The sequence below is a fragment of the Erinaceus europaeus genome, chromosome 3 (genome assembly GCF_950295315.1).
Source record: "Erinaceus europaeus chromosome 3, mEriEur2.1, whole genome shotgun sequence".
Lineage (NCBI taxonomy): Eukaryota > Metazoa > Chordata > Mammalia > Eulipotyphla > Erinaceidae > Erinaceus > Erinaceus europaeus.
In genome coordinates this window covers 23,013,877-23,035,288 of record NC_080164.1, presented here as the reverse complement: position 1 = coordinate 23,035,288, position 21,412 = coordinate 23,013,877, and the positions used below count along the sequence as shown (strand labels likewise).

The 21,412-nt window shown below is 44.7% G+C and overlaps 1 protein-coding gene across 5 annotated transcripts in view; it reads right to left on the bottom strand.

Annotated features, from left to right (window-relative positions):
• Positions 1–1,787: 1,787 nt before the first annotated feature.
• RASGRP3 (RAS guanyl releasing protein 3) overlaps positions 1,788–21,412 on the bottom strand; it is a 127,793-nt gene continuing 108,168 nt past the window's right edge. For 3 of the 5 annotated variants that reach the window (XM_060186861.1, XM_016189920.2, XM_060186860.1), the window contains 5 exons: positions 17,798–17,945; positions 13,391–13,427; positions 9,939–10,064; positions 9,214–9,573; positions 1,788–3,518 (listed from right to left, as the gene is read on the bottom strand). In XM_060186861.1, the coding sequence (XP_060042844.1) occupies positions 3,490–3,518; positions 9,214–9,573; positions 9,939–10,064; positions 13,391–13,427; positions 17,798–17,945 (700 nt within the window). In that variant the 3' untranslated portion in view covers positions 1,788–3,489. Of the gene's footprint in view, positions 3,519–9,208; positions 9,574–9,938; positions 10,065–13,390; positions 13,428–17,797; positions 17,946–21,412 lie in introns of all 5 variants that reach the window. The other 2 variants (XM_060186863.1, XM_016189921.2) reach the window with 2 other exon arrangements.

Sequence of the window (21,412 nt, the reverse complement as noted above, 5' to 3'; positions counted from 1 at the left end):
AGCAAACCCAGTGTGTTTATATTAGGGGGAAAGTGACCTGCTTTCTATCAGTAACAATTGAATAAGTGTTATATAGCAAACCCTTCTGACCTTGGGAAAACTTTGTTACCTTGGAAACTTCTAGATGTTACTTCCTCAGGAGGCAGCCACTCAACCTCAAGGGTTCAGATACCAGTTAGGCCACCCTCTGATTTGGCCAGATCTGGAAAAGCAGCCATCAATTAGTACATCCTTCTAATGAAGACACAGTGGCAGCACCCAATATGTCCTCTTCCACAATCTGTGATGTCCATTGTCAGAGTCTACTTCTGGTGTTGATTTTCACCTAATGAGCATCCAACTTAAAAGGGAAGTCTGATCCTGGAGAGACAGCATAATGGTTATGTAAATGACTTTGATGCCTGAGGCTCTGACATCTCAGGTTTAATCCTCAGCACTGCCACAAGCCAGAGCTGAGCTGTGCTCTTGTCTTTCTCTCTGTGTGAATATCTTTCTCTCATTAAGATAAAAAAAAAAAGTCTGATGAAATCAAGTGGAATAGCTATTTCAGCTCCACTACTGTTTTGCCTGTTTTGTTTATTTTAGTGATAACAGATAATTGATAGATTGGAAATGTTAGTCACTTTTGGTTATAAGTGACTGACAAATCAAAATTAAGAAGCTACTCACAATATCATATCAGATGGTGCAATACCATACTTCTCATTATGGAATTAAGTTCTATAAAGTAATGAGAGTAGTGTGTATGTACACACTAATGTAATTCATATACAAATACATGGATATGGTTCTTTTTTTGTTTGTTTATGTTGATACATTTAGTATCTTTATCACAAGGAAGCTGCCAATAATAAAACTCACAGGTGAAAACTTAAGAAAAAAAACACAAATTAAGTGACAAATTAAAAAAGGTGCTTGCTTTGAAAAAAATTAACAACATTTATTAGCAAGTCTCTTTAAGTTTTCCTTTTACAAAAACACACAAGAAAGGGGGGCTGGGTGGTAGCACACCATGTTAAGTGCATAGTGCAAAGCACAAGAACCAGCACAAAGATCTTGGTTGGAGCCCCCATCTTCACACCTGCAGGAGGATTTCTTTGCAAGTGGTGAAGCAGGTCTGCAGGTGTCTGCGCCCCACCCCCCCCACCCCCCCCCCACCCCCGTCTTCCCTTCCTCTCTCAATTTCTGTCCTATCCAGTAATAACAGCAGCAACAACGTCTACGCTCGACTGGACCTGCCAATATACACGGATATCTTCGCCCACCCTGTCCAACGCTTGACGTCTCGTCACCCAATCTGGTCCCCTACGCCTACACTGAACTTCTCTGTTCCAGACTCTTGGAAACAGAGTTGGCAGTCAGCTGAGGTAAAGAACAAACACCTCATCACAGACCCCTGCAAGCGTCAACCCGGCTTTGACCTAGCACGTTATGATTGGGCCCTCCTCAATCGCTATCAAACAGGCCATGGCCAGTGCGCCGCTATGTTCCATCGCTGGGGAGCCAGAGATGACCCGAACTGCCCTTGCGGCTACAGACAGACTATGACCCACATAGTCAACGACTGCCACCTCTCCAGATTCAAAGGAGGTCTCGAAACTTTACATCAGGCTCAACCTGATGCTGTTGACTGGCTACGGAAGAAGGGCAAACGCTAGAAGAAGAAGCAGCAGCAACAACAATAACAATGGAAAAAAGATATCCTCCAGGAGCAGTGGATTTGTGCAGGCATGGAGTCCCAGCAATAACCCTGGAGGCAAAAAGAAAAAAAAAAAAAGAATTCTTGTACTTAAATTCCCATTTTCCATTTTTTTCTAAATGTTTATTTATTTTTGCATGTAAGGGTAGGAATCCACAGTGTATGTACACAGAACCAACATTTTTGAGTGGCTTCTTGGGCTTGCCAGAAGTGAGTCTTCTTTCTGTCCAGTTTAATCACAGCTCCCTGAACTTATCATTGAATTTACAATATCTCTGCCTATTGACCTCTGAATCTGTTTGGCACAACTACATCAGTTCCAGCATTCCGGCACTGTGTTTTAAGGCACCACCTTGTCATAGAGCCCATGCACTGCATTTTTGCACCCAATCCAGGACCTGCTTAGAACTCTCCAAAGTAGACACTGACATGTTTTTACTGGTTTGACTGCCCCCAAAGAGGAGCAAATACAGTCTTACATGTACATCTTCTCATAAGTCCTCAAATAAGCACCCTGAACCTTTGTGGGGACATTGTCAAATGTCACGTGATGGCAGGTCATTATCCTCAGCCCCCCTCCTCCCAGACTGTCTCAGTTTTTGAATATCTCCAACCAAGTTCTCTCTCCTCTAAGAAGAAGGCCCATAGCTAGCTGCTTGGGGGGTTATAGGAAGAAGTTGAAAATACTGATAGTTTAGGGGAAAATGTCAGTCAAAGTTTTTTGTGATAACTGTTTTCTCTAACCATTGAACGTTGTGGAAGTTTCTTAGGAAGAACACATGACTTTTCTCCATTTTTAAAGACTGCTGACCCTTTTGCATTTCACTTAAGTGGTTTGATGGCTTCTCTCCTAAATGTTATTCCCCCTCCGTACATAAATTAATTTTCTTTAAAGTTTTCAATTATTTATGCATTAGCAGGAGAAAGCAGAGAAGAGAGAAAGAACCAGAGCAGCACTCTGGTAAATGTGGTACAGGGGGTTGAACTCCGGACCTCATGCTTGCAATTGCAGTGCTCTACCCATTGTGCCATGTCCCTGGTCGCTTTATTTACATTTCTTAGTAGAAACCATAGGAGGAGCCTTATGAAATGGCTATACCTGCTCAGATGAGACAAGGGAAGTTAATTTCCCTCCAGGGAGTGATAAACCTTAGGAGGGTCTTCCTGGCTGTAACATGGATTCCTAGCTTTGCAGAATTGGCAAGATTTCCGTGGCTATGAATGTGTGATTTGTTACAGTTAATGTAGCCTCTATGTAAAAATAAGCAACCAACAGCTGCTTCTTGCAAACAAATTTGAAGAGCCTCTGAGTTCCAGGATCTCAGGCACTTCCTTATCTCTGACAAAAGGTGAAGTACTGGTCCCTCTCAAAATGTCCACAAAGAAGACCTCTAAATCAGCTTCGTTTGAAGTCTTGCTCCCATAAAGGTGAATAAAACATATTGAAACAGTATCCTCACTGGGGTGTGTGTGTGTGTCTGATTTTAGAGAATGAAAATCAGGTACATGCAGAGCATTGATTTCACCAATATGTCAGTGGTGAGAAGGAGGGGGGGAGAGAGATGAGAATCTACAACCAACATCACCCAGTCTTCTGGCGCCTAACACTGCAACTGAGGGAAGAAAAAATAGTTCCTAGGGTAACTCTTCTTTTCCCCAGTGGATCAGGGAGATCCCACAGTGCTCCAAGGCTGTAAACATCCAGGTATTTTTCTAGATAGCTTCTCGAGGGTTAGAGTAGTCTTTATAGTTTCTCCTCTTGCTCCTTCCAAATGCCCACGTTGTTGCTTTCAGAGTCCTCGGCCTGAAGTCAGCCATCCTGCAGTGTGAATCAGAATTTTAAAAAGTGTTTTCTTTCTCTTTCTGTTTTCCTTGGTATGCATTTTACTTTTTTTTCTCTATTGTGGGGATTAATGCTTTACAGTCAACAGTAGTTTGTACACGCGTAAGATTTCTCAGCTTTCCATATAACAATCTAAGACACAAACCCCCTCCCCCAGGTTCCAGGACTTGAACACTCCTCACCTCCTGACCCTAGTCCTTTACTTTGATGCAATACACCAACTCCAGTTCAAGTTCTGCTTTGAAAACAAGTGTTTTCACAGAGCAGTTTATTAGATACATCTGAGGGATGATCTCTTAGAAATCCACTCCATAAATGAGAGTAGGCCATTGGGAAAATGTGTGAGGGGAAACAGATATGCACAGGTATTGTCTCTTCTCTGATATTTGATTAGATTTGATTTAGTAGAAGATAATGGGCAACAAAAATAATTTTGCACAAGGATTCCTTGTTTTATTCTGGACTGCAGAACCCCTTAAGATTCTGTTCAAGGCTGTGGACACCTCTCCCCCCAATTGAGCACATGCCAATATATAATTTCATATAAAATGCAGTGCAGTACATTTTTTTTGCCACCAAGGTGATGCACAAAAAATCCACTTCTCCCAGCAGCCATTTATTCTTTTTTTTCTCTTCTCTCTCTCTCTCTCTCTCCCTCCCTCCCTCCCTCCCTCTCCCTCCCTCCCTCTCCCTCTCTCTCTCTCCCTCCCTCCCTCTCCCTCTCTTTCTCCCTCCCTCCCTCTCTCTCTCTCTGATAGGAAAGAAGGAAATTGAAAGGGGTAGGGGAGATGGGAAGGGAGGGGGGGGAGAGAGCCTGAGTCCTGCAGCCTTGTTTCATTGCTCCTGAAGCTTGCCTTCCCCCACAGGTGGGGCTAGGGGCTAAAACCTGAGTCATTGCACATGGTAACATGCGCTCTCAACTGGGTGTGCCATCACTTGGCCCTTTTTTTCTTTTCTAAGATTTATGTGTGAGAGGGGAAGAGAGAGAGAATCATAGACAGCATCACTCTAGGGGCAGAACTTGTGCCCTTCAATGCTCGTCTACTGACTGCCTCCAGATGGCAAATGCAGTGCACTTTCATAAATTCTCTGCTGCCCTTCTTTGGGCCCCAGGGGTCCTTGCAGAGGATATCTTGGTCTATCATCAACTCACAAAGTTTTTTTTTTATTATTCACCTCTAACTTGCCAGACAGAACTATGCTAGAAGTAGAAGGACAGGACTGGACACTTTGCCAAGATGAACAGAAGAGGTAACATTAAAAATTAAGGTGGTGGGTGTCGGGCGGTAGTGCAGCGGGTTAAGCGCAGGTGGCACAAAGCGCAAGGACTGGCGTAAGGATCCCAGTTCGAGTCCCTGGCTCCCCACCTGCAGGGGAGTCACTTCACAGGCGGTGAAGCAGGTCTGCAGGTGTCTGTCTTTCTCTCCTCTTCTCTGTCTTCCCCTCCTCCATTTCTCTCTCTCCTATCCAACAACAATGACATCAATAATAACTACAACAATAAAACAAGGGCAACAAAAGGGAATAAAATAATTTTTAAAATGTTTTTTAAAATTAAGTTGGTTATAGCACAATTTGTAACAGCCAAAACCTGGAAGCAACCTAGGTGTCCAACAACAGATGAGTGCCTATTAATAAAGTTGTGGTATATATACACAGTGGAATACTACTCAGCTATTAAGAATAATGAATTCACCTTCTTTACCTCATCTTGGATGGAGCTTGAAGGAATCATGTTAAGTGAGATCAGCCAGAAAGAAAAAAAGGGTGAATATGGGATGATCTCACTCATGGGCAGAATTTAAGAAACAAAAACAAAAAAGGGGAAACATGAAGTAAAACTTGGACTGGTTGAGTGTATTGCACCAAAGCAAAGGATTCTGAGGAAGGAGGACAGGGAGAGATGTGGCATGGGGTAGAGGGCTTTCAGGTACTGATACACAATGACGGACCTAATTTGGGGGTGAGAGTGCTTTGCAGACAGCTTTCTTGGACCCATGAGAAATTGGACCCATGTGCCAACATCTGTACTATAAACCATTAATCTCCCAATTTAAAAAAAAAAAGGAAAAAAAAAAGGTTGGTGTTGCTAATATATAGAAAGTAAATGGGTCGCCTAACCCTGAGGTTAAGTGGGAGGTGAGGAGGAGCTACTGCCAAGGGGTGATGACGGCAGTGTTCTCGGATTAGATGGTGGTGGCTGTGGCAAAATGCATGTCTTTTTCTTTCTTTCTTTCTTTCTTTCTTCCTTTCTTTTTCCCTTTCTTTCTTTGTAACATTCTCTTTTTTTCTACTTTTTAAAAAAAATATTCCCTTTTGTTGCCCTTGTTATTATTGTTATAGTTATTATTGTTGTTGTTGATGTCGTCATTGTTGGATAGGACAGAGAGAAATGAAGAGAGGAGGGGAAGAAAGGGGAAGAGAAAGACAGACACCTGCAGACCTGCTTCACCGCTTGTGAAGCGACTCCCCTGAAGGTGGGGAGCTGGGAGCTTGAACTAGGATCCTTATGCCGGTCCTTGAGCTTGGCGCCACATGCGCATAACCCACTGCACTACCGCCTGAATCCCTCTACTTTTTTTAATTGGATAGGACAGAGAAATTGAGAGGGGAGGGGAGATAGAGAGAGGAAGAGAAAGACACTGTTTCACTCCTCGTGAAACATTTCTGCAGGTGGGGAGTGGAGGCTCGAACCCAGGCCCTTGTGCTTTGTAATATGTGTGCTTAACTGGGTGCTTCACCACCTAGCCCCCCAAATGCTTGTCTTCTATACTAAAACCCAATGAAGCCTACATGTTCAGTGGGCAAAGCTGAGGGTAACTAAAATAGATCTCATAGAGACTTCTTTTTAAATTGATGTTGTAAGAAAGAGGGAAAATGACTCAGCAGGAACTTAAAATAACCTCTACAACTAAAGATAACATGCAGCCTCCTTGTGAATTGTCCTCGAGGAGGAAGGAAGTAGGGGAATTTTGGTTAAAGGTCACCGGCATTTCCCTCATCCTGGGAAATGGTGGAGACTATGTTTAGGTCTCTTGAAAAGTGGGATGTGGTGAACCACCCAGAAGAATAAAGAGCCTGGGTCTAACCCACCCTCATCTCTGCCTAATGCAGAGTTGTGTTTATGGAAATGATTCAATAGGGAGGCAGGGACTGCTCTCCATGACAGTGACTGAAAGGTCAGGAGGTGGCCTAGTTGGTAGGTCTTACAAGCTTGAGACCTTGGTTTGATCTCCGGCACTGCACTGCCCTGGTCTTTCTCTTTCTCTCACTCATTAAAATAAAAAGATCCTTCTCAAAAGAAGACCGGAGGAGGAGAAGGAGGAGGGGGTGAAAAAGATCATTTTTATGTGGAGGAATAGAAAAAGTATCTCAGGTGCAGAAACACTGTTACAAAATTATGAGGAAGGCTTAAAAACTCTCAAAAAGGGACCAGGTGGTGGCACACCTGGTTGAGCGCCCATGTTACAATGCACAAGGACGCAGGTTCAAGCAGGGGGAAAGCTTCACAAGTGGTGAAACAGTGCTGCAGGTGTCTCTCTGTCTCTCACCCTCTCTATCCCTCCCTTCCCTCTCAATTTCTGACTGTCTATCCAATTAATAAATACAAATAATAAAATTTTTTTTAAAAAAAACTCACATATGAACTACCTTCAGTTAGGCTGCCTCATAGTAAGTCAGAACACATAAACCTTCACATGGAGATCAGAAATGTGCTTATTCAAAATGTCAAAAGCTTCAGACTTGAAGCCCACCTTGAGTCCTTTCATATGTTCAGTCTGATAAATGCCACATGACTCCCAACTTGCTGTGGCTGATCTGAGTGCACCCTTGATCTGAGTGGAGGCAGTCTGGCTTACAGAACCTTGAGGATCCATGTCTCTGATTTTTATCCTCCTCCCCTTTTTCCATGATTCTGTCCAAATCCCCCCACCCACACACACACCAGAGCTTGAGGCTCAAGTACATGCGATTTCACCACTCCTGCTCAAACTTTTCCCCATTCAGACCGAGAGATACAGAAAGAGAGAGACAGATAGACAGCCCAGCACTAGAGCTATCTCCAGTGTCATGGCACTCCCATGTGGTGCCAGGACTTGAGTCTGGGTCATGTGCACAAGGCAAATCATACACTGTACACAGTGAACTATCTTCCTACCCCTCATTTAAAAATTCTCTTGTGGGAGTTGGGCGGTAGCACTGCAGGTTAAGTGCACGTGACACAAAGAGCAAGGACCAGCCTAAGGATGCTGGTTTGAGTCCCTGGCTCCCCACCTGCAGGGGAGTCAATTCACAGGTGGTGAAGGAGGTCTGCAGGTGTCTTTCTCTCACCTTCTCTGTCTTCCCCTTCTCTCTTGATTTCTCTCTGTCCTATCCAACAATGACAACATCAATACCAATAACTACAACAATAAAAAAGGCAACAAAAGGGAATAAATAAATATTTTTTAATTTTTTTAATTCTCTTGTTTTTATTTTTAATATCTTTATTTATTGGATAGAGACAGCTAGAAACTGAGAAGGTAGGTGGAGATAAGGAAAGAAAAAGAGAGACACCTGCAGACCTGCTTCATCACTCACAGAGCTTTCCCCCTGCAGGGGCTCAAACCTGGGTCTTTGTGCATTGCAACGTGCACTCAACCAGGTGCGCCACCATCTGACCCCCTACCCCTTGTTTTAAAAGATGTATTTATTTTATGAACAAGAGACACCGAGCTCAGATCACTGCTCTGGCATATATGGAACTCGGGAGTGGAACCTGGGGCAGACACATCAAGTTCTGCACACTACTTGCTGACCCTAACCAGCCATCCTCCCCCAGCAACTGCCAAAAACCTCTTTTCAAATGATTCGAATGGCAGAAGATCAGATTTGCATGTCTGAGGTTCCCAGTTTGATCCCTGGAATCTCTCTCCCCCTGCCCTTCCTCTTTCTCTCCCTCCGTCTCCCTCCCTACCCCTGTCCCTCTCTCTATCTTTCTCTCTCTCTGCCTCATGTGAAACTCTCTATGTAATAAATAAAATAAATCAGGGTGTCAGGCTGTGGTGGACCCAGTAGAGTGCAGATGTTACAATGCACAAGGACCCAAGTTCAAGCCCCAGGTCCCCACCTGTAGGGAGAAAGCTTCATGAGTGCTGAAGCGCATTGCATGTGTCTCCCTTTCTCTCTTGCTATATACCTCTCCCTCTCAATTTCTCTACCTCTATCCTAAATAAATGAAAATATAAAAGACAGAAATATATCTTAATTTTTTAATGGGAAATATTTTCCAATTTCCTCCTCCCTCCCTTCCTCCCTCTCCCTTCTTGTGCCTTTTGCTTCTTGTGCCTCCCCTGAATTTGAACCTAAGCTGGTGAGTATTGAGTTGACACCACTAGCAATACTCCCTCATCCCCCAGACATCATTTGAGAATGTAGACATGGCGCCCTTTATGAAGCTTTACAGATCCTCCAAGGATGAAACCAGGAGGCAATGAGGACCCCACCTGCCTGGGCCACACTGCTCATCTACAGTAAGGCTGCAAGGGGTGTATCTTGACTCTAAACCATTCTGCTTCCCCAGCCAGCCTCCTGCCCCCGGAGCCCTGCAACCTTCATCTTAGCCCCCTGGACCTCCCTCTGCTAGTGTGACTTGGGGTTCCCCACCGCAGCACCCTCAAACTGACCTCACCATCTTGTCTGCTGTCACCCATGTCCTCTTCTTCCTGCTCAGGCTCGAACTCAGTGCCTCGGTCGACCACATCCACACCTGCCTGCACCCAGGGTTTCTCATTCTCCCACTTGGCAAAGCCCTTGTCCTTGGCGGCTTGGTCATGGAACTTGGACTTCATCTTGGGGAAGGTGTGCGAGCCTGAGTCCCCCCAGCCAGCCTCTGACCACACGGGCTCCGTCTGGGTGGCCTGGCTGGCGGTGGCCCGCTGCAGTCTCACGGAGATCTTGCGAGAGGAGCCAGTCACCAGTGTGATGGCCCTGCTGTCCAGGTCCTGGTGTCTTGTCCCCACACTGGGGAACTCAAACACTTCATCCTGTGCTGGAAGGGGAAGAGGGGAGGGTGATCATAAAGGTCTGTTAAGAGAGATTGAGAGAGAGAGAGAGAGAGGGAAAGAGAGAGCCAGAACACTGCTCAGCTCTGAGCTAGCTTGCCATCCTGCTTGGTTGCTTCTTAGCAAACAGTCAAAGGTCCTGCAGACCCCAGGCATCCAAAGTGCATGGTGCTAAAAAGCAGAGACAAGGGCAAGGGAGGGTGGCTGTGGGTGGGTCATCTATTATGGAAATGTGAGAGCAGAGAGGAGAGGGAGATTCAGTGTTTAGCAACCATTGCTCATCCCTGCAGAGGACCTCAGCAGGAGGCAAGCAGAAACAGAGGCAGGAGAAGAAGCGGGTGGAGAACATTACCTGGGGGCAGAGAGGGGCTTCCAGGCAGAGAGCCTGGGCTGCTACCCATGGAGGGCGCTCGAGTGAACCTCCTGCAGGCCAGAACCAGCAGGTCTTTGCACTGCTTGTGACAATTGGCTCCACAGTCTGAAAAATTGCAAAGGTCAGTGATGAATGTGAGGCCCATGTCAGTATAGAGCTGGCCTGGCCAGCCTGGGGGTAGGAGGGTGGGGTTGTTGCAAGGCTGCCCATCCTTCCCTTGCCCACCCCTGAGCCTGATGAAAACAGGGAGCATCCAAGTGTTTCCCCAAAGCCAGAGAAGGGCCACTAGGACTCTTTCATATTCCTGGAGTCCTTAACACTCTTTCAGATTTGCTTGGCTAGTTCTTGTGTGCATTTCTAAGGAATGGGGAGCAGAGAAGAAGAACTATCCTGAGGATGGGGGGTGGGGGAGATTGCCTTTGTCCTAAATGCAATGTAAATTCTTTGGGCCTGGATCTCATTGTCAGCCCAAGGTACGGTCCCCAGCCAGAATAAGAGAGCCTGGGTGAAGTTGTTCCCCAGATCATCATTTTAAAGGATATATCAGTGTGTGTGTGTGTGTGTGTGTGTGTGTGTGTGTGTGTGTGTATGTATTTATAAGATTACAGGGTACAGTTTCTTTCTTTCTTTTTTTCTTTTCTTTTTTTTTTTTTTTTTTTTGCCTCCAGGGTTATTGCTGGGCCTTGGTGCCTGCACTATGAATCCACTGCTCCTGGTGGCCATCTTTTTTCCATTGTTGTTGTCGTTGGATAGGACAGAGAGAAATTTAGAGAAGAGGGGAAGACAGGGGGAGAGAAAGATGGATACCTGCAGCCTACTTCACCACTTGTAAAACAATCCCCCTCCAGGTGTGGAGCCAGGGTCTTATGCTTCACACTATGTGTGATTAACCCAGTGTGCTACCGCCCGGTGCCCCGGATATTGTTTATACTGAACCCAACACTAAAGTTCTGTGCCCCCACCTAAATTGTATATCTTTTAAATGATGTATTCAAAAAGCATATTTCCCTCCAACCATGAAAAAGAACCCCTTTATTATTATTTTTTAAAATATTTATTTATTCCCTTTTTGTTGCCCTTGTTGTTTTATTGTTGTAGTTATTATTGTTGTGGTCTTCGTTGTTGGATAGGACAGAGAGAAATGGAGAGAGGAGGGGAAGACAGAGAGGGGAAGAGAAAGATAGACATCTGCAGACCTGCTTCACTACTTGTGAAGCGACTCCCCTGCAGTTGGGGAGCCGGGGGCTCAAACCAGGATTCTTACATTGGTCCTTGTGCTTTGTGCCACGTGCACTTAACTTGCTGTGCTACTGCCCAACTCCCCCCTTTATTATTATTTTTTTCCAATACCCATTCCCCCCCCACAATGGTCTTGTTCCAAACAGCCTTGTAATGACATCACATAAAGATGACATTGTGACAAGTTCTGTCTATTCTCTATATATATGTCATTTAAAGGAAATGCCATAAGTGCAAATATGAGACAGGGTTTTGATTCTCATCTTCGAAGTTTGTGTGTGTGTGTGTGTGTTTGTGTGTGTGTGTGGTGTGTGTTAGGGGATAGAGACAAAAGCCAGGATAAAATTAATGAGTCACAGCTGAGCAGTAAGCTATTGCGCTATCTTCACTGCTTGAAAGTACATATTCAAGTTAGAGACAACTGATCCAGAAATCCTAAAGGGAAGGTGCTTAAAGCACAAAATGATGGCTCTGGGAGTTTTGCGCAAAATGAGGTTCAAACCTGAAAGATGGCTGAATCAAAAAGCATCACAGGGGGACAATATTCATCAATACGCCTACCCAGAGTCAGAGGTTTCCTTTTGTAGTTTTATTATCTTCTTGGAGAGCATTATCAGATTTTTTTTTTTAAAGAATCAGCATCGACAGTCCACATAAAGTACCTGGCAATCCCTTAAACACTAATAATATATAATATATAGTGCTTATATGAGTGCACAAAAATCACATGTGAGTGTAACACACACTTAAGTGCCTATTAATATATGTACATATTGCATTTGTTAAATTAATTTAGGGGGCGGGTGGTGGTGCACCTAGTTAAGTGCACACAGTACTATGCACAAGGACCCAGGTTTGAGGCCCCTTCTCCCCACCTACAGTGGGGATGCTTCACAAGAAGCAAGTCAGCAGGTGTCTCTCTGTCTCTCTCCCTCTATCTCCTCCATTCCTCTCAATTTCTCTCTGCCCTATTGAGGAAAAAAATGGAGAAAAAGGAAAAACTGGCCACCAGGAGCCACGGATTTGTACTTCCAGTACCAAACTCAGTGATAACCCTGAAGAAAAAAAATAAATTGATTTGCTTATTATTTACTGTGGGGCAGAGACCTTGAATTTTACCACTTGGGATCACTTTTTCATTCATATAGAGAGGAGGGCAAGAGGGAGAGACACCACAGCACTGGAGCTCCCACTGGTGCCATGTTACTCATATGGAGCACCAGGGTCCGACCTGGGTCATGTTCATGGCAGGACACACCCTACCAGGTGAACTATTTCTCTGCCTTGTCAACTACATTTTTATTCAATGTTTTATACATGAAATCAATGAAATATGAAAGAAATATGAATAGATTCATTAAAATGGGGGAAAAGTAAGCTTTTAATTTTCTCTTTATCTGTGATTGAGCAGAAAGAAAAAATAAGATGGAAGAATGGAAAGGAGTGAATCCATAGATGAGAAGTGAGTGTGTGCTTCTTTCCCCTGGAAGGATCAAGCCCTTAGATGCAGTATTTTACTTATATCCACTTCAATATTATTTATTTATTTTAGATAGGGACAGAGAAATTGAGGTAGTAGGGGGAGAGATAAAGAGACACCTTCAGGGAGTCGAGCGGTAGAGCAGCGGGTTAAACCCATGTGGCAAGAAGCGCAAGGACCGGTGTAAGGACCCTGGTTCCAGCCCCTGGCTCCTCACTGGCAGGGGAGTCACTTCACAGACAGTGAAGCAGACCTGCAGGTGTCTATCTTTCTCTCCCCCTCTTTGTCTTTCCCTGCTCTCCATTTCTTTCTGTTGTATCTAACGACATCAATAACAACAATAATAACTACAACAACAATAAAAAACAAGGGCAACAAAAGGGAAAATAAATAAATAATTAAATGTAAATTTTAAAAAAATTAAAAAGAGACACCTTCAGCACTGCTCCACTGCTCAGGAAGCTTCCTTGCTATAAGTGGTGGTGGGGTGGGGGGGTTTGAACCTGGGTCCTTTGGTAATGTGTGCACTCAAATAGGTATGTCACCACCCAAACTCTAGACAGTCCTTCCTTGGGTGCATGAACTCCTCAGTGGCCAGTGGCACCCAAGGCCCAACTTTTCTATGGTGCCTGGCTGGTCTTATGAGAGCCATTCCATTCCTGTCCCAGAGGTTCCATTTTCAAACTTTCAAAACAATGTCACATCCACTTACCTTTGCACTTGTAACCTTGCTTGATTATGCCCCAGAGCTGTAACAAAAGACAGAGGTGTGTCAGGGACTCTGGAGAAAGGTCTGGAAGGAAAACAAGGTCATAGAGGAGGAGGACATCCTGGGAAGCATGGGGACCAGTGGAGGACAAACAGGATATGGCTGTTCTGACACCCTTCCGGTGGGAGAGAAGAGCCCTCTCCCAGCTGCTCCAGCTGTGGCCACAACAGAAGTTTTGTTTCCCGTTTCTTTCTGGGAGCCAAATGGGAGCTAGGATGGGAAATTGAGCTGTTTGTATGCATGGGACATGGGCACAATGAGCTTTCAGCCAAGACTCCAGAAAGATTACGCAGAAGCTTCCAGTACCCTTTGCTTTCCTTCTTCAAGTGCCTTTTGGGGGGGAGGGGTAGATAGAATAATGGTTATGCAAACAGACTCTTATGCCTGAGGCACTGAAGTCCCAGGTTCAATCCCCCACACCACCATAAGCCAGAGCTGAGCAGTGCTCTGTTTTTTTTTTTTTTAAAGTGTCTTTTTGATTATTTAGTTGCTGTTTAAGGAAGAGAAAAGAGGGAAGATAGAAAGCAAGAAAGAGAGGAGAGACACAACAGTACTGCTCCACCATCCATGAAGCTCCCTTGATGCAATCCATGATGCTTCAGTGTGGTGCCAGGGCTCAAACCCAGGGCCTCATGCACACTAAGGCACTCTACTCAGTAGGCGATTTTTCAGTCCCTGGGTCCCCTTTAAAGTATGTATGTATGTATGTATGTATTTATTATTGGATAAAGACAGAGTGAAACTGAGAGGAGAGGGACAGAGGGGAGATAGGGAGAAAGACAGAGAGACACTGCAGCCCTGCTTCACCACTCATGAAGCTTTTCCCTTGCAGGTGGGGACTAGGAGCTAGAACCTGGGTCCTTGCACACTGTAATGTGTGAGGTTAACCAGATGCACCACTGCCTGGCTCCATGATGTATTTATTTTAGAGAGAGAGAGAGACAGATTGAGAGAGAGAGAGAGAGAGAGAGATATCCTGGGGCCTCAGACTAGCAAAGCATGCACTCTGCCTGCACAGCCATGCCCTGGCCACCCCTCCTCCTTATTCTGAGCCACATTAGCTGTTCCAAGTGCCCATTTCAGGAACGTGGCCACATAAAATGAACACATCCCACTACAATGTTTAGATTCTGCTCGGTTGTCTCCTGAGCCACATTTGCAGCCTGAATGAACACAAGAAAGGAGAAGCCCGTGGTTCATTCATGCAACTGTCCCCCACCTACACCCTCTTTATCCCAAGTCTGGGGGTACCGAGTGGGAGATGCAGAAAAGGCTGGGAAGGAGAAGGAACTTAGAGTCTGAGGACAGAGGTGAGGTGCCCGTGCTGCTGGTGATGACTTTGCTCACCTGGAAACCCAGGAAGCGGGCACTTTGTCAACACCTTTCATGCACCTCCCACTACACTCATACATGGGGCCAGAGATTCTGGAAACCCACAGTGGGAAACAGCCTTGGCTCTGGCTGCTGGTGTCCTAATGAGAAGTGTGGAAATGTGGGGAGCCCTCTCCTGTAGAGAAACCACATAAGCAGCAGGGCCAGGCTCAGCCAAGCAGAGTGAGAGGTGTCCCTGGTGTCCTCTCACTGCCACTGTCTATGCCACTTCTGGCCCGTCCTCTGTAACCAGCACTGCTCCTTCAGCAGAAGCACCAAGGCTCTTGCACCTCCACACCTTGTTTGATGTACATTTCATTGTGAATTCCAGAACTAAAAGAGTTTTGCAGAGTCTCCTCAGGGGAGGTTTGGAGAAACAAAGTGACTCCCCTGAGGTCCCAGGAATTATTCACCACAGGGCTCTGACTCACACCCAGGTCCCCTGACATCCTGTCCAAGCCTCATCACATCACAGTCATCCCTGACCTCACAGTAGCTGGAGCCTCAGATCCTAGCCCATGTGAGGTCCCCTCCGCTGCTGGGCACCTGACCCAGTGCCTCTTCTGGCCAGTGGGATAGAGTTAATGCATAGTGCCTGGCTGCCCCTTCCAGACAGCTCATGCTGGACTACATCTTCCTCACGGTGCCCAGCTCCCTGCTTCCCTGCTCTGCCCACCTCCCCAGGTCCCTCTGTCCTACTAGTGTCTGACAGCTGGTTGCTACTTAGTTCTCTAAACAGTCCTGCCTGTCCCCAAGGCCAGATGTTGTTGCCTCCTGAGGGCACTCACATCTTAACATTAATTATAGGGAAATGATAGAATAGTTATTCTTATATTTAATACATATGTACTATATATCACTCATTAATATACTCTTTTTTTGTTTTATTTCCACCAGGGTTATTGCTGGGTCTCAGTGCCAGTACTACGAATCTAACATTCCTAGCAGCCATTTTTCCTTTTTTTTTTCCTTTCTCTTTTTTAAAATTTTGTTTCTACTTCATTAAATAGGACACAGAGAAATTGAGAGGGGAGGGATAACTAGACAGGGAAAGAGAAAAACCTGCTTCACCACTCATGAAGCTTCCTCCCTGCAGATAGGGGGTGGGGGTTCGCAGCTGGGTCCTTGTGCATGGTAACGTGTGTACTCAACTAGATGTGTTACCACTGCCCCTGTATATTCTTAATATTAATAGATAACGTGTTATGTGTGGTTTATGTTCACATTTAAGTTACTGTTAGGATGGTATAAAGGATATAATATGCAACATTAATCTATGAGCTATATTATAATGCTTAATACAGATTATTGTTATTTATTTATTTATTTATTTTGCCTCCAGGGTTATCGCTAGGGCTCAGTGCTAGCACTACAAATCCACTGCTCCTGGCAGCCATTTTTCTTTCCTTCTTTCTTTCTTTCTTTCTTTCTTTCTTTCTTTCTTTCTTTCTTTCTTTCTTTCTCTTTCTGCCTCCAGGGTTATTGCTGGAACTTGGTGCCTACACTTCGAACCCACTGCTCCTGGAAGCTATTTTTTTCCCTTTTGTTGTCCTTGTTGTTTATTGTTGTTGTCGTTATTATTGCTATTGCTGTCATTGTTGTTGGATAGGACAGAGAGAAATGGAGAGAGAGGAGGGGAAGACAGAGAGGGGGAGAGAAAGAGAGACACCTGCAGACCTGCTTCAACACTTGTGAAGTTACCCCCCTGCAGGTGGGGAGCCGGGGGCTCAAACCAGGATCCTTGCAGTTACTTGTACTTAGTACTATGTGCTTAACTCAGTGCACCGTCTGCCTTCCTAATAATTGTCATTTCATCTTATGAATTCACTGGTATGCTACCACTGATATATTAATTATGTCATTTTTAGTATTGATATCATTTGTTGTAGTGAATGGGAAGAGCTTCAGATTCTGAGCACCTGGTCACAGGGGCAGGTGGTTAATGTCTATGGAAGGCTTTAGTTAGTGCCAAGGGCTGAGTAAATATGTTATCATCATAATGGTCTCCTCTCTAGCAAAGGTGGCTTTTTCCTTTTCTGAGCTGTGAATAAGTGAGCTGTGCTGGATAGTGGGTTTCTAGTGATGGGCACTGAACAGGAGCTGAAGGAACAGGTTGGAATCACTCCTGAGAACAGATTAAGGATGATTGGGCTCATGGTGTGACTCTCCTCCAGAGAGACCCAAGAACAAACTTCTCGGATGAGTTAACAGCCCTCACAATACCTGCTTCTCCAGCCCTGTGCTCCTATAAAGAACAGAGCGAAGCCTGCACAGTTTGCTTTGGTTTTTTTAATTAAATCATTAAAATGAGGAAGCAAGGGATGAACCCAGGGCCTCACGCATGCATGATACAGCTGAGCATGCCAATCCTCTCTTCTCTCATTCTCTTTCTCTTCCTCCTTGACTCTTATTTTTTATTTCCTTTCTGTCTTCATCCTATCCTTCCTTCCTTCTTGCAAGTTTTGTTTATAAGAGAGAGGGGGGAGAGAGAAACAGAGAGAGAAAGAGAGAGAGAACACATAAAACAGAGCATCACTCTGGCACACATGATGCCAGAGATCCAACTTAGGACCTCATGCTTAAGAATTCAATGCTTTTTACACCACACCACTTTGTGGGTTGCCAGGTCTCAATTTTTCTATTCTAGACTTTTTTTAAGGATAAGAGGAGGAGGAGGAATAGGAAGAGGAGGAGGACAGAGAGAGAGAGAAACTACAGCAATGTTCTACCACCTATGAAGCTCCCCCAGTGCCCCCCATACCGAGACAGGGCTCAAACCCAGGGCCTTAGGCACATTGGGAAGTGTGCTCTGCTGGGTGAGGAAGCTACCTCCTGGCCCCTTAGTTCACATCTTAATTCCAGAGAACCATCATGATGGACTCCTGATCTCAAGCACACAAGGGATTGCCAGAGCTGCAGAAATGAAAGCATGGTGCTATCATCTGGAGGGAAGGATGGAAAGATGGAAGATAGACTTACAAATCCCGCGCAGTGCTCACAGAAGGTGGGCTTGAGATAGGTCATCTCCTGAAAATTATGGACAAATCCGGGTCCCATTTTGCAGTGGAGCTGGGACTTGGCCCTCAGGAAGTAGGCCATCATTTCATCTTTACTAATCAGGCCATCCCTGTGGAGAGAATCCAAGAAGGGAAAGGTCTTCCAGTAGCAATTTGCTAAGTAACCACTGTACCTCAATCAATCACCCCCAAACCTCCCCAAACCTTTGTGGCCAAAAGCAGGAAGAGACTGTCCATCTTTCTGTTACATCTGAAGGAAAAAGAGGTCCCGTAAAGGTGATGTCCCGTGTTCAAGGTTTTCTTAGTATGCTAGAGGAGTGAGTGTGTGTGTGTGTGTCTGTGTGTGTGTGTGTGTGTGTGTGCATTTTGTCAAAGCAGCACAGAAAGAATCTTCCCTTACTGTTTAGTAGCTTCCAGGGAGACATTTCTTTTTCTTTTGTGCATCAATAGGGTTTGCAAGAGTTAGGGGGCTGAGAATAGCATAGTAGTAGCACTCCAGACTTGCATGCCCAAAGCCCCGGAGATCCCAGGTTCAATCCCCAGCATCATCGGATGCCAGAGCTTTCTGTCTTTCTCTGCCTCATACACAAAAAAAGAAGCAAATGAACCTTTACAACTAAATAATAATAATAATAAGGCTGTAGAAGAAAATCTGGAAACAAATTATTAGACCCACCATCCTCAGATTTTCTGTTTCCTTATCAAGCTCTCTGATGTGTGTTTGTTTGTCCAGTGTCTCTGAAAGGAGTGGGCCCAACATGGTCTCCCTGACAGCATGTGACATTGGAGAAGGTTCTCTCTTTCTTTCATAGGCTCCTGCAGCTCCTGCAGCCCTGGTTTCTCTCCCCTCCCCAAACCCCACCAACTCATGTTCTTCCTTATTGTCTATAAGATCCAAGTCATCCTTCCAGCTTCTACATTTAGGGAGAGGTATCCCCTAAGCCTCACTTCTCAGGCCCCAGGCTTACGTTCCTCTAGATTTTCCAATCAGAATTTGCCACATGCCTGGGAATTGTATTGACACCATAGACTGAAGACCCAAATATCTCCATCTCCAGTTCTGACCCATCTGCCACCCTCCCTCCCTTCCTTCCTTGCTTGCTTCCTTCCTTCCTTCCTTCCTTCCTTCCTTCCTCCCTCCCTTCCTTCCTTCCTACCCCTCCCTCCCTCTTTCCCTCTCTCTCTCCTTTCTCTCTTTCTTCCTTTCTCTCTTCCTTTCTCTTTCTTTCTTTTATTCTTTTACCAGAGTTCTACTCCGTCCTAGCTTATGATGGTACTGAGGATTGAACCTGGGACCTCTGGAGCCTCTAGTATAAGAGTCCATTGCTCTAGAGATGGTGCTATCTCCCTGGCTCTTGGCAACACACTTTCAAAGTTTACTAAAATTGTTTCCTAAATGGTCTACTTCCTCTCCAAGTCAATATAGTTAAGCCTGTTTGACTGAGTCACCTAATCTATCAGTGATTCAGAGCAGCATTTTGGTAAATATGTGTCTGTTTACTTATGAGAATACTTCAATTGCATCCAAAGATCCAGTAGGGAAAAAAAAAAGAACATTGGGAAGTGATTTCAAGTTCATACCCAAGTCATATGACATTGATAAAAACTAAAGAAGTGGGTGGTTGGTGTGTAACAAAAATTTTATTTCATAAACACAGTTATGTTTCTAATAATTTAATTTAATCTAAAAAAGTTATTTTGGGGAGCCAGAAGATAGTTCACCTGGTAGATCACACACTTTATCAAGTGTATTAAGTGTGTGGTCACCATATGGAATCACACAAAGGAGCTTCATACGTGGTGGAGCAGTGCTGTGGGCTCCCCTTCTCTCTGTCTTCTCCTTTCTTTCTTTCTTTCTTTCTTTTTTACATTTCTTTATTGGGGGATTAAAGGTTTGCAGTCAGCAGTAAAATATAATAGTTTGTACATGCATAACATTTCTACATAAAAATACAGCCTGTCAGGGGGCCAGGTGGTGGTGCACCTGGTTGAGCACACATATTACAGTGTGCAAGGACCCAGATTCGAGTCCCTGGTCCCCACCTGCAGGGAGAAAGCTTCACAAGTGGTGGAGCAGGACTGCAGGTGTCTCTCTGTCTCTCTCCCTCTCTATCTCCCCCTTCCCTCTCAATTTCTGACTGTCTCTATCCAACAAATAAAGATTAAAAAAATTTTTTAAATACACCCTGTCTTTTTCTTTCTGTCTAGCACCTGCTATATGAAAAAAAAAGTCTGCTGAGAGTGGTGGAATTGTGCAAACACAGAAGTCCCAATGAAGCCTTGTTGAGGTGTGTGGGGGGACTGTACTCTGTGTTCTGTCTATATAATAAAAAGGAATTAAAGCTTTAACTCATCTATGATAAAGTACCAAGACATTCCTTGGTGTGTGGGCTTGGAGATTTAATTAAAAGTAAAATCTCACACCAGCAAAATACCAGGGAGTTTGTATGTGATATAATCTGGACATTTCACCCACACACAACCCAGCATCTCATTATAGATGATATATATATATATGTGTGTGTATGTATGTATGTATTTATATCAGAATACTGCTCAGCTCTGGATTATGAAGGTGCTGGGGGGGGGGTAGAACCTGGGGCCTTGGACCCAAAGGCATGAAAGTCTTTTTTGCAGAATCATTATGCTGTTTTTTAAACTAGCAACTAATTTCAGACAATTAAAACCTAAGCAGTTACATTATTAATGTTATTTCCCTAGGCAATAATTTTTAAAAAATTAAATGAGCTCAGTTTTAGTTTTTAAGATCAGAGACCATTTGAAGCTAAAAAGAATTATATTTTTTTATTCTTTGTTTATGAAGACAACCAAGCTAGCAAAACAAAACAAAATACCAAAGCATGGACATTTGACTCTGCAGGCACCATTTGCTCTCCTGAAGACCTTAACTGATGGAGACAACTGAGAAGTTTGTGTTTGCTTGCTTGCTTGCTTGTTTGTTTTGACTTCATGTATGGGCAATTTCACTCCTGACCTGGCTGACTTTTTAAAATATTTATTAATGAGGTAGGAGGAGGGGGGGGGGAAGAGAACCAGACATCACTCTGGTACATGTGCTGCCAGGGATTAAACTCAGGACATCATACTTGAGGGTCCAATGCTTTATCCACTGCGCCACCTCCCGGACCACCCTGGCTGACTTTTTCATTAATGTTATTTCAGATAGAGAGAGGAGCAGAGACACCACAGTTCTGGATCTCCCCTACCACTGTTAAACTCCCATGTGATGCCAGAGTTTGAACCTGGTCTTTACACACTGCTAGGCAACTATCTAGGTGGTGATCTATCTCCCTGCCCCTACTGATGAGTTGCAGGGCTGCTGTCAGGCTCCCTGATACTGAGGACTCTGTCAGGCAGGATGAAGCTTAACTATCAAGCTCCTCTACTTTTTTTTTTCCTTAGTGAGGTACAGGGGTTGATAAGCTAGCTAAGCAGAAGTGTAATGCGGGAATTGGGAACTGGGCTAATTTGCAGACTGCGCTTGTACCCAGTGCATTGCCCTCTCTGCCCTGGGATCCCATCTACCCACTCGTTCAGCCCAGGAAATGGAGAAAAG